We start from the raw sequence: 12,500 nt of genomic DNA, 5'->3' as shown, positions 1-12,500 counted from the left end.
AACAGACTGGCGCTCCAGAACAGACTGACGCTCCAGAACAGACCGGAGCTCCAGAACAGACCGGCGCTCCAGAACAGATATCCCAGAGCCTTGCGGTGTTCCATCATTCCAACGTCCTACTGCTTCCACCTACAGCGGTCTGTCTCTCTGACTGACCATCTGCTGCTTGCAGGCTCTTAGAGGAACAAGGCAACTTCCTGTCCTCTCTCCACCTCTTCTCAACTTCCTGTCCTCTCTCCGCCTCTTCTCTGGTTCTCTGTCATCCTCCCTCTCTCCACCTCTTCTCTGGTTCTCTGTCATCCTCCCTGTCTCCACCTCTTCTCTGGTTCTCTGTCATCCTCCCTGTCTCCACCTCTTCTCTGGTTCTCTGTCATCCTCCCTGTCTCCATCTCTTCTCTGGTTCTCTGTCATCCTCCCTGTCTCCATCTCTTCTCTGGTTCTCTGTCATCCTCCCTGTCTCCACCTCTTCTCTGGTTCTCTGTCATCCTCCCTGTCTCCACCTCTTCTCTGGTTCTCTGTCATCCTCCCTGTCTCCACCTCTTCTCTGGCTCTCTGTCATCCTCCCTGTCTCCACCTCTTCTCTGGTTCTCTGTCATCCTCCCTGTCTCCACTTCTTCTCTGGTTCTCTGTCATCCTCCCTCCCTCCATCTCTTTCTGCCTGATATGGTAGTTCTTCAAGAAAACATTGATAAATGACACCAGTCTTTCGCTCAGGGACGTCATGAACCCCATAAATTATGAGGGGGCGCAAAGTATGTGAGGATGGCTGGAAGATGGAGAAATGCATTTTTCCGACAACTGAAACATTTTTTTCCTGCAATCTAGATCCGTAATCATTATGCTTAATTCTGTGTCAAAAATATATACATTTTTCTTCATATCTAAGCATAACTCTTGAGCTATCAAGAGGTGGTTATTTTTTTTAAATAAACAAAATCTGGGAAAAAGATTGAAAGGAATGTGAGTCGCAATTAGTAATTACTTGCTAGCTAAAATAGTTAGACGCTGGTCTATTCCTATTTCATAATCTCCTAACACTGTGGGCTCTATATGATACTCCTAACCCTGTGGGCTATATACGGTACTCCTAACCCTGTGGGCTCTATACGGTACTCCTAACCCTGTGGGCTCTACACGGTACTCCTAACCTTGTGGGCTCTATACGGTACTCCTAACCCTGTGGGCTCTATACGGTACTCCTAACCCTGTGGGCTCTATACGGTACTCCTAACCCTGTGGGCTCTATACGGTACTCCTAACCCTGTGGGCTCTATACGGTACTCCTACCCCTGTGGGCTCTATACGGTACTCCTAACCCTGTGGGCTATATACGGTACTCCTAACCCTGTGGGCTCTATACGGTACTCCTAACCCTGTGGGCTCTACACGGTACTCCTAACCCTGTGGGCTCTATACGGTACTCCTAACCCTGTGGGCTCTATACGGTACTCCTAACCCTGTGGGCTCTATACGGTACTCCTAACCCTGTGGGCTCTATACGGTACTCCTAACCCTGTGGGCTCTATACGGTACTCCTAACCCTGTGGGCTCTATACGGTACTCCTAACCCTGTGGGCTCTATACGGTACTCCTAACCCTGTGGGCTCTATATGGTACTCCTAACCCTGTGGGCTCTATACGGTACTCCTAACCCTGTGGGCTCTATACGGTACTCCTAACCCTGTGGGCTCTATATGGTACTCCTAACCCTGTGGGCTCTATACGGTACTCCTAACCCTGTGGGCTCTATACGGTACTCCTAACCCTGTGGGCTCTACACGGTACTCCTAACCCTGTGGGCTCTATACGGTACTCCTAACCCTGTGGGCTCTATACGGTACTCCTAACCCTGTGGGCTCTATACGGTACTCCTAACCCTGTGGGCTCTATACGGTACTCCTAACCCTGTGGGCTCTATATGGTACTCCTAACCCTGTGGGCTCTATACGGTACTCCTAACCCTGTGGGCTCTATACGGTACTCCTAACCCTGTGGGCTCTATATGGTACTCCTAACCCTGTGGGCTCTATACGGTACTCCTAACCCTGTGGGCTCTATACGGTACTCCTAACCCTGTGGGCTCTATACGGTACTCCTAACCCTGTGGGCTCTATACGGTACTCCTAACCCTGTGGGCTCTATACGGTACTCCTAACCCTGTGGGCTCTATACGGTACTCCTAACCCTGTGGGCTCTATACGGTACTCCTAACCCTGTGGGCTCTATACGGTACTCCTACCCCTGTGGGCTCTATACGGTACTCCTAACCCTGTGGGCTCTATACGGTACTCCTAACCCTGTGGGCTCTATACGGTACTCCTAACCCTGTGGGCTCTATACGGTACTCCTACCCCTGTGGGCTCTATACGGTACTCCTAACCCTGTGGGCTCTATATGGTACTCCTAACCCTGTGGGCTCTATACGGTACTCCTAACCCCGTGGGCTCTATACGGTACTCCTAACCCTGTGGGCTCTATACGGTACTCCTAACCCTGTGGGCTCTATATGGTACTCCTAACCCTGTGGGCTCTATACGGTACTCCTAACCCTGTGGGCTCTATACGGTACACAGGGTACTGTGGGCTCTATACGGTACTCCTAACCCCGTGGGCTCTATATGGTACTCCTAACCCTGTGGGCTCTATACGGTACTCCTAACCCTGTGGGCTCTATACGGTACTCCTAACCCAGTGGGCTTTATTCGGTTTGCCCTATGCATTAGTGCACTATATAGTGAATAGGGCGCCAGAGAGAGACAATGAGTAATTTGTCAGAGCTGGTGAAGATGACTGTAATTCACTCCACTGATTGGTGCTGTCATCCAATAGGATTGCAGACTGGAATTTGTAGCCAATTGGGAGAACAACAGCAAAATTATAGTGTAATTGTGTGTAATCAGACCAGACCATAATACTCACCCACACAGGTGCGTCTGTCTGGCCCCAGTCGTAACCCTGGAGACGGACACTGGCACCTCACCACCCCTTTGTTAACCTCACAGCCGTACTGACAGTTGGCCCTGACACAGGTACGGGCATCTAAACAGGAAGTAGACAGGAAATACAGGGAAACCGTTATCCCAGGGTACAGAAACACTCATAACATCACTAAAGAACAATGGTTCAACCGTTGAGGTGACCGGACAGAGAAGAGCTCGGACTGGGCTGAGCGGGAGCTGCTCTCCCATAGGAGAGGGAGGGCCAAGAGACCAGAGGTGGAAGAACGGAGTGCTCGGGTCGGGGTGTAGGGATTGACCATAGCCTGAAGGTAGGGAGAGACAGTTCCTCTTGCTGTTCCATAGGTAAGCACTGTGGTCTTGTAGTGGATGGGTTGGTGTGTAGGGTTTGACCATAGCCTGAAGGTAGGGAGGGACAGTTCCTCTTGCTGTTCTGTAGGTAAGCACTGTGGTCTTGTAGTGGATGGGTTGGGGTGTAGGGTTTGACCATAGCCTGAAGGTAGGGAGAGACAGTTCCTCTTGCTGTTCTGTAGGTAAGCACCATGGTCTTGTAGTGGATGGGTTGGGGTGTAGGGTTTGACCATAGCCTGAAGATAGGGAGAGACAGTTCCTCTTGCTGTTCTGTAGGAAAGCTTCGTGGTCTTGGGGTGGATGGGTTGGGGTGTAGGGTTTGACCATAGCCTGAAGGTAGGGAGAGACAGTTCCTCTTGCTGTTCCATAGGTAAGCACTGTGGTCTTGTAGTGGATGGGTTGGGGTGTAGGGTTTGACCATAGCCTGAAGGTAGGGAGGGACAGTTCCTCTTGCTGTTCTGTAGGTAAGCACTGTGGTCTTGTAGTGGATGGGTTGGGGTGTAGGGTTTGACCATAGCCTGAAGATAGGGAGAGACAGTTCCTCTTGCTGTTCTGTAGGAAAGCTTCGTGGTCTTGTAGTGGATGGGTTGTGGTGTAGGGTTTGACCATAGCCTGAAGGTAGGGAGGGACAGTTCCTCTTGCTGTTCCTTAGGTTTTTTTTTTTTTCTACTGTGTTATTGACTTGTTAATTGTTTACTCCATGTGTAACTCTGTGTTGTCTGTTCACACTGCTATGCCTTATCTTGGCCAGGTCGCAGTTGCAAATGAGAACTTGTTCTCAACTAGCCTACCTGGTTAAATAAAGGTGAAATAAAAAAAAAAATAAAGGTAAGCACCGTGGTCTTGTAGTGGTTGTGAGCTTCGACTGGAAGCCAGAGGAGTTTGTGGAGGAGCGGGGTGACATGGGAGAACTTGGGAAGGTTGAACACCAGTCTTACTGCAGCGTTCTGGATAAGATGCAGGGTTTTGACGGCACAAGGGGGGAGCCCAGCAAACAGCGAGCTGCAGTAGTCCAAACGGGAGATGACAAGTGCCTGGATTAGGACCTGTACCTCTTCCTGTGTGATGTAGGGTCGTACTCTACGGATGTTCCTCTTCCTGTGTGAGGTAGGGTAGAATTCTACAGATGTTCCTCTTCCTGTGTGAGGTAGGGTAGAACTCTTACGGATGTTCCTCTTCCTGTGTGAGGTAGGGTCGTTCTCTACGGATGTTCCTCTTCCTGTGTGAGGTAGGGTCGTACTCTACGGATGTTCCTCTTCCTGTGTGAGGTAGGATAGAACTCTACGGATGTTCCTCTTCCTGTGTGAGGTAGGATAGAACTCTACGGATGTTCCTCTTCCTGTGTGAGGTAGGGTCGTTCTCTACAGATGTTCCTCTTCCTGTGTGAGGTAGGGTCATACTTTACGGATGTTCCTCTTCCTGTGTGAGGTAGGATCGTACTCTACGGATGTTCCTCTTCCTGTGTGAGGTAGGATAGAACTCTACGGATGTTCCTCTTCCTGTGTGAGGTAGGGTCGTTCTCTACGGATGTTTGTCTTCCTGTGTGAGGTAGGGTCGTTCTCTACGGATGTTCCTCTTCCTGTGTGAGGTAGGGTCGTACTCTACGGATGTTCCTCTTTCTGTGTGAGGTAGGGTCGTTCTCTACGGATGTTCCTCTTCCTGTGTGAAATAGGTTAGAACTCTACGGATGTTCCTCTTCCTGTGTGAGGTAGGGTCGTACTTTACGGATGTTCCTCTTCCTGTGTGAGGTAGGGTCGTACTTTACGGATGTTCCTCTTCCTGTGTGAGGTAGGGTCGTACTCTACGGATGTTCCTCTTCCTGTGTGAGGTAGGGTCGTACTCTACGGATGTTCCTCTTCCTGTGTGAGGTAGGGTCGTACTTTACGGATGTTCCTCTTCCTGTGTGAGGTAGGGTAGAACTCTTACGGATGTTCCTCTTCCTGTGTGAGGTAGGGTCGTACTTTACGGATGTTTCTCTTCCTGTGTGAGGTAGGGTCGTACTCTACAGATGTTCCTCTTCCTGTGTAAGGTAGGGTAGAACTCTTACGGATGTTCCTCTTCCTGTGTGAGGTAGGGTCGTACTCTACGGATGTTCCTCTTCCTGTGTGAGGTAGAATAGAACTCTACGGATGTTCCTCTTCCTGTGTGAGGTAGGGTCGTACTGTACGGATGTTCCTCTTCCTGTGTGAGGTAGGGTAGAACTCTTACGGATGTTCCTCTTCCTGTGTGAGGTAGGGTCGTACTCTACGGATGTTCCTCTTCCTGTGTGAGGTAGGATAGAACTCTATGGATGTTCCTCTTCCTGTGTGAGGTAGAGTCGTTCTCTATGGATGTTTGTCTTCCTGTGTGAGGTAGGGTCGTACTCTACGGATGTTCCTCTTCCTGTGTGAGGTTGGGTCGTACTCTACGCCTGTTCCTCTTCCTGTGTGAGGTAGGGTAGAACTCTATGGATGTTCCTCTTCCTGTGTGAGGTAGGGTAGAACTCTATGGATGTTCCTCTTCCTGTGTGAGGTAGGGTCGTATTCTACGGATGTTCCTCTTCCTGTGTGAGGTAGGGTCGTACTCTACGGATGTTCCTCTTCCTGTGTGAGGTAGGGTCGTACTCTACGGATGTTCCTCTTCCTGTGTGAGGTAGGGTCGTACTCTACGGATGTTCCTCTTCCTGTGTGAGGTAGGGTCTTACTCTACGGATGTTCCTCTTCCTGTGTGAGGTAGGGTCGTACTCTACGGATGTTCCTCTTCCTGTGTGATGTAGGGTCGTACTCTACGGATGTTCCTCTTCCTGTGTGAGGTAGGGTAGAACTCTACGGATGTTCCTCTTCCTGTGTGAGGTAGGGTCATTCTCTACGGATGTTCCTCTTCCTGTGTGAGGTAGGGTCGTACTCTACGGATGTTCCTCTTCCTGTGTGAGGTAGGGTCGTTCTCTACGGATGTTTGTCTTCCTGTGTGAGGTAGGGTCATACTCTACAGATGTTCCTCTTCCTGTGTGAGGTAGGGTAGAACTCTACGGATGTTCCTCTTCCTGTGTGAGGAAGGGTAGAACTCTACGGATGTTCCTCTTCCTGTGTGAGGAAGGGTAGAACTCTACGGATGTTCCTCTTCCTGTGTGAGGTAGGGTCGTTCTCTACGGATTTTCCTCTTCCTGTGTGAGGAAGGGTAGAACTCTACGGATGTTCCTTTTTCTGTGTGAGGTAGGGTCGTACTCTACGGATGTTCCTCTTCCTGTGTGAGGAAGGGTAGAACTCTACGGATGTTCCTCTTCCTGTGTGAGGTAGGGTCGTTCTCTACGGATGTTTGTCTTCCTGTGTGAGGTAGGGTCATACTCTACGGATGTTCCTCTTCCTGTGTGAGGTAGGGTAGAACTCTACAGATGTTCCTCTTCCTGTGTGAGGTAGGGTCATACTCTACGGATGTTTGTCTTCCTGTGTGAGGTAGGGTCGTACTCTACGGATGTTCCTCTTCCTGTGTGAGGTAGGGTCCTACTCTACGGATGTTCCTCTTCCTGTGTGAGGTAGGGTCGTTCTCTACGGATGTTTGTCTTCCTGTGTGAGGTAGGGTCGTTCTCTACGGATGTTTGTCTTCCTGTGTGAGGTAGGGTCGTACTCTACGGATGTTCGTCTTCCTGTGTGAGGTAGGGTCGTACTCTACGGATGTTCCTCTTCCTATGTGAGGTAGGATAGAACTCTATGGATGTTCCTCTTCATGCATGAACCTGCAGGAGCGAGTCACTGCTTTGATGTTTGCAGAGAACAAGGTGTTGTCCAGGGTCACGCCAAGGATCTTTGCACTCTGGGAGGGGGACACCGTGGAGTTGTCAACCGTGATGGAGAGGTCCTAGAGTGGTCTTCCAGTCCCTGGGAGGAACAGCAGCTCTGTCTTGTCCAGGTTGAGCTTGAGGTGGTGTGCCGACATCCAAGCTGAGATATCTGTCAGGCACACAGAGATGTATGTCGCCACCTTTGTATCAGAAGGGGGGAAGGCGAAAAGTCGTTGAGTGTCATCCGCATAGCAGTGATAGGAGAGACCATGTGAGGATATGTCAGAGCTCACAATGCCCAGCCCTGAGAGGGTGGAGAGGAGGATCTGATGGTTCACAGTGTCAAAGACAGCGGATAGATCGAGGAGGATGAGAACAGCAGAGAGAGAGTCCGCTTAGGCAGCCTCTGTGACACAGAGGAGAGCAGTCTGGGTTGAGTGACCCGTCTTGAAGCCCGACTGGTTAGGGTCCAGAAGATGGTTCTGAGACACAGAGAAGAGCAGTCTGGGTTGAGTGACCCGTCTTGAAGCCTGACTGGTTAGGGTCCAGAAGATGGTTCTGAGACAGATAATGAGACTGTTGATCAGAAACAACACGCTCAAGTGCTTTGGAAAGAAAATTAAGACGGGAAACAGGTCTGTAGTTTGACGTCAGATGACTCAAGTTTTGGTTTCTTGAGGAGGGGAGCGACTCGGGCCATGTTGAACTCAGAGGGGATGTGGTGGTCAGAGATGAGTTGATGAGGATGGGACAAAGACAGTGGGCAGGGAAGAGTTGATGAGGATGGGACAAAGACAGTGGTCAGAGATGAGTAGATGAGGATGGAACAAAGACCGTGGTCAGAGATGAGTTGGGATGAGTTGATGAGGATGGAACAAAGACAGTGGTCAGGGATGAATTGATGAGGATGGAACAAAGACCGTGGTCAGGGATGAGTTGATGAGGATGGGACAAAGACAGTGGTCAGGGATGAGTTGATGAGGATGGGACAAAGACAGTGGTCAGGGATGAGTTGATGAGGATGGAACAAAGACAGTGGTCAGGGATGAGTTGATGAGGATGGGACAAAGACAGTGGTCAGGGATGAGTTGATGAGGATGGGACAAGGACAGTGGTCAGGGATGAGTTGATGAGGATGGGTGAGACCAGTGGTCAGGGATGAGTTGATGAGGATGGGTGAGACCAGTGGTCAGGGATGAGTTGATGAGGATGGGTGAGACCAGTGGTCAGGGATGAGTTGATGAGGATGGGTGAGACCAGTGGTCAGGGATGAGTTGATGAGGATGGGTGAGACCAGCGGTCAGGGATGAGTTGATGAGGATGGGTGAGACCAGTGGACTCAATAGGCTGAGTGAATGAGGAGCGGATGTCCTCAACCTTTTGTTCAAAGTTGTTGACAAAATCGTCCGCAGAGAGGGAGGAGGGAGGGGGTGGAGGAATAAGGAGGGAGGGGGTGGAGGAATAAGGAGGGAGGGGGTGGTAAATTGCTTCCTTGGCTTAGAGTTTACTGGTCTACAGTTTCCTAGGGTTAGAGTTTACTAGGTTAGAGTTTCCTAGGGTTAGAGTTTACTGGGCTAGAGTTTCCTAGGGTTAGAGTTTCCTAGGATTATAGTTTCCTTGGGTTAGAGTTTACCCGGGTTAGAGTTTTCTAGGGTTAGAGTTTCCTAGGGTTAGAGTTTCCTAGGATTAGAGTTTCCTAGGGTTAGAGTTTACCCGGGTTAGAGTTTTCTAGGGTTAGAGTTTCCTAAGGTTAGAGTTTCCTAGGGTTAGACTTTACCTGGGTTAGAGTTTCCTAGGGTTAGAGCTTCCTAGGATCATAGTTTACTGGGCTATAGTTTCTTAGGGTTAGAGTTTCCTAGGGTTAGAGTTTCCTAGGGTTAGAGTTTCCTAGGCATAGAGTTTCCTAGGCATAGAGTTTCCTAGGGTTAGAGTTACCTAGGGTTAGAGTTTCCTAGGGTTAGAGTTTCATATGGTTAGAGTTTCCTAGGGTTAGAGTTTCCTATGGTTAGAGTTTCCTAGGGTTAGAGTATCCTATGGTTAGAGTTTCCTAGGGTTAGAGTTTCCTAGGGTTAGAGTACCCTATGGTTAGAGTATCCTATGGTTAGAGTTTCCTAGGGTTAGAGTTTCCTAGGGTTAGAGTTTCCTAGGGTTAGAGTATCCTATGGTTAGAGTTTCCTATGGTTAGAGTTTCCTATGGTTAGAGTATCCTAGGGTTAGAGTTTCCTAGGGTTAGAGTTTCCTAGGGTTAGAGTATCCTATGGTTAGAGTTTCCTATGGTTAGAGTTTCCTAGGGTTAGAGTATCCTATGGTTAGAGTTTCCTATGGTTAGAGTTTCCTAGGGTTAGAGTATCCTATGGTTAGAGTTTCCTAGGGTTAGAGTTTCCTAGGGTTAGAGTATCCTATGGTTAGAGTTTCCTAGGATTAGAGTTTCCTAGGGTTAGAGTTTACCCGGGTTAGAGTTTTCTAGGGTTAGAGTTTCCTAAGGTTAGAGTTTCCTAGGGTTAGACTTTACCTGGGTTAGAGTTTCCTAGGGTTAGAGCTTCCTAGGATCATAGTTTACTGGGCTATAGTTTCTTAGGGTTAGAGTTTCCTAGGGTTAGAGTTTCCTAGGGTTAGAGTTTCCTAGGCATAGAGTTTCCTAGGCATAGAGTTTCCTAGGGTTAGAGTTACCTAGGGTTAGAGTTTCCTAGGGTTAGAGTTTCATATGGTTAGAGTTTCCTAGGGTTAGAGTTTCCTATGGTTAGAGTTTCCTAGGGTTAGAGTATCCTATGGTTAGAGTTTCCTAGGGTTAGAGTTTCCTAGGGTTAGAGTACCCTATGGTTAGAGTATCCTATGGTTAGAGTTTCCTAGGGTTAGAGTATCCTATGGTTAGAGTTTCCTAGGGTTAGAGTTTCCTAGGGTTAGAGTACCCTATGGTTAGAGTATCCTATGGTTAGAGTTTCCTAGGGTTAGAGTTTCCTAGGGTTAGAGTTTCCTATGGTTAGAGTTTCCTAGGGTTAGAGTATCCTATGGTTAGAGTTTCCTAGGGTTAGAGTTTCCTAGGGTTAGAGTACCCTATGGTTAGAGTATCCTATGGTTAGAGTTTCCTAGGGTTAGAGTTTCCTAGGGTTAGAGTTTCCTAGGGTTAGAGTATCCTATGGTTAGAGTTTCCTATGGTTAGAGTTTCCTATGGTTAGAGTATCCTAGGGTTAGAGTTTCCTAGGGTTAGAGTTTCCTAGGGTTAGAGTATCCTATGGTTAGAGTTTCCTATGGTTAGAGTTTCCTAGGGTTAGAGTATCCTATGGTTAGAGTTTCCTATGGTTAGAGTTTCCTAGGGTTAGAGTATCCTATGGTTAGAGTTTCCTAGGGTTAGAGTTTCCTAGGGTTAGAGTATCCTATGGTTAGAGTTTCCTAGGATTAGAGTTTCCTAGGGTTAGAGTTTACCCGGGTTAGAGTTTTCTAGGGTTAGAGTTTCCTAAGGTTAGAGTTTCCTAGGGTTAGACTTTACCTGGGTTAGAGTTTCCTAGGGTTAGAGCTTCCTAGGATCATAGTTTACTGGGCTATAGTTTCTTAGGGTTAGAGTTTCCTAGGGTTAGAGTTTCCTAGGGTTAGAGTTTCCTAGGCATAGAGTTTCCTAGGCATAGAGTTTCCTAGGGTTAGAGTTACCTAGGGTTAGAGTTTCCTAGGGTTAGAGTTTCATATGGTTAGAGTTTCCTAGGGTTAGAGTTTCCTATGGTTAGAGTTTCCTAGGGTTAGAGTATCCTATGGTTAGAGTTTCCTAGGGTTAGAGTTTCCTAGGGTTAGAGTACCCTATGGTTAGAGTATCCTATGGTTAGAGTTTCCTAGGGTTAGAGTTTCCTAGGGTTAGAGTTTCCTAGGGTTAGAGTATCCTATGGTTAGAGTTTCCTATGGTTAGAGTTTCCTATGGTTAGAGTATCCTAGGGTTAGAGTTTCCTAGGGTTAGAGTTTCCTAGGGTTAGAGTATCCTATGGTTAGAGTTTCCTATGGTTAGAGTTTCCTAGGGTTAGAGTATCCTATGGTTAGAGTTTCCTATGGTTAGAGTTTCCTAGGGTTAGAGTATCCTATGGTTAGAGTTTCCTAGGGTTAGAGTTTCCTAGGGTTAGAGTATCCTATGGTTAGAGTATCCTATGGTTAGAGTTTCCTAGGGTTAGAGTTTCCTAGAGTTAGAGTATCCTATGGTTAGAGTTTCCTAGGGTTAGAGTTTCCTAGGGTTAGAGTATCCTATGGTTAGAGTTTCCTATGGTTAGAGTTTCCTAGGGTTAGAGTATCCTATGGTTAGAGTATCCTAGGGTTAGAGTATCCAATGGTTAGAGTTTCCTAGGGTTAGAGTTTCCTAGGGTTAGAGTATCCTATGGTTAGAGTATCCTATGGTTAGAGTTTCCTAGGGTTAGAGTTTCCTAGGGTTAGAGTATCCTATGGTTAGAGTTTCCTAGGGTTAGAGTTTCCTAGGGTTAGAGTATCCTAGGGTTAGAGTTTCCTAGGGTTAGAGTTTCCTATGGTTAGAGTTTCCTATGGTTAGAGTTTCCTAGGGTTAGAGTTTCCTAGGGTTAGAGTTTCCTATGGTTAGCGGCTGAAGCATAACATGTAATGCTGTTAATTTATATGGGAAAGACTAAGTAAGAGCGTGTGTGTGTGTGTGTGTGTGTGTGTGTGTGTGTGTGTGTGTGTGTTAGAGAGACTCACTCCTGCAGGTTCCATCAGGTTGCAGCATGTATCCATTCAGACAGTAACACTTGTAGCTGCCCTGTGTGTTCATACAGCGATGTTTACATGGTCTGGGCTTTAGCCCACATTCATTCAGATCTGGAGGGAGAGAAAGAGGGAGGGGGGAGAGAGAGAGAGAGAGAGAGAGAGACAAAGAAAGAGAGAGAGAGAGGGAGACAGAGAGAGAGAGTGAGAGAGAGAGAGAGAGAGAGAGAGAGAGAGACAAACTCGTCATCTTGCTTGAGACCCTGGGTCTCAACCCCGCCCTGTGCAACTGGGTACTGGACTTCCTGACGGGCCGCCCCCAGGTGGTGAGGGTAGGTAACAACATCTCCACCCCGCTGATCCTCAACACTGGGGCCCCACAAGGGTGCGTTCTGAGCCCTCTCCTGTATTCTCTGTTCACCCTCAACTGCGTGGCCACGCACGGCTCCAACTCAATCATCAAGTTTGCACACGACACTACAGTGGTAGGCTTGATTACCAACAACGACGAGACGGCCTACAGGGAGGAGGTGAGGGCCCTCAGGAAAATAACCTCACACTCACACTCAACGTCAACAAAACAAAGGAGATGATCATGGACTTCAGGGAGCACCCTCCTATCCACATCGACAGGACAGTAGTGGAGAGGGTAGAAAGTTTTAAGTTCCTCGGCGTACACATCACGGACAAACTGAATTGGTCCACCCACACAGACAGCGTCATGTAGAAGGCACAGCAGAGTGGCT

At 48.3% G+C, this 12,500-nt stretch overlaps 1 protein-coding gene across 1 annotated transcript in view; it reads right to left on the bottom strand.

Annotated features, from left to right (window-relative positions):
* The window catches only part of LOC110517355 (nephronectin-like), a 35,604-nt gene that overhangs the window by 7,933 nt on the left and 15,171 nt on the right, over positions 1-12,500 (bottom strand). The window contains exons 4-5 of the mRNA XM_036956540.1: positions 11,749-11,868; positions 2,920-3,039 (exon numbers count right to left, since the gene is read on the bottom strand). Of these exons, the coding sequence (XP_036812435.1) occupies positions 2,920-3,039; positions 11,749-11,868 (240 nt within the window). The remainder of the gene's footprint in view (positions 1-2,919; positions 3,040-11,748; positions 11,869-12,500) is intronic.

This window comes from Oncorhynchus mykiss, chromosome 21 (assembly GCF_013265735.2).
Source record: "Oncorhynchus mykiss isolate Arlee chromosome 21, USDA_OmykA_1.1, whole genome shotgun sequence".
NCBI lineage: Eukaryota > Metazoa > Chordata > Actinopteri > Salmoniformes > Salmonidae > Oncorhynchus > Oncorhynchus mykiss.
The sequence above is the reverse complement of the archived record's forward strand: the minus strand, read 5'-3'. Positions and strand labels throughout refer to the sequence as shown.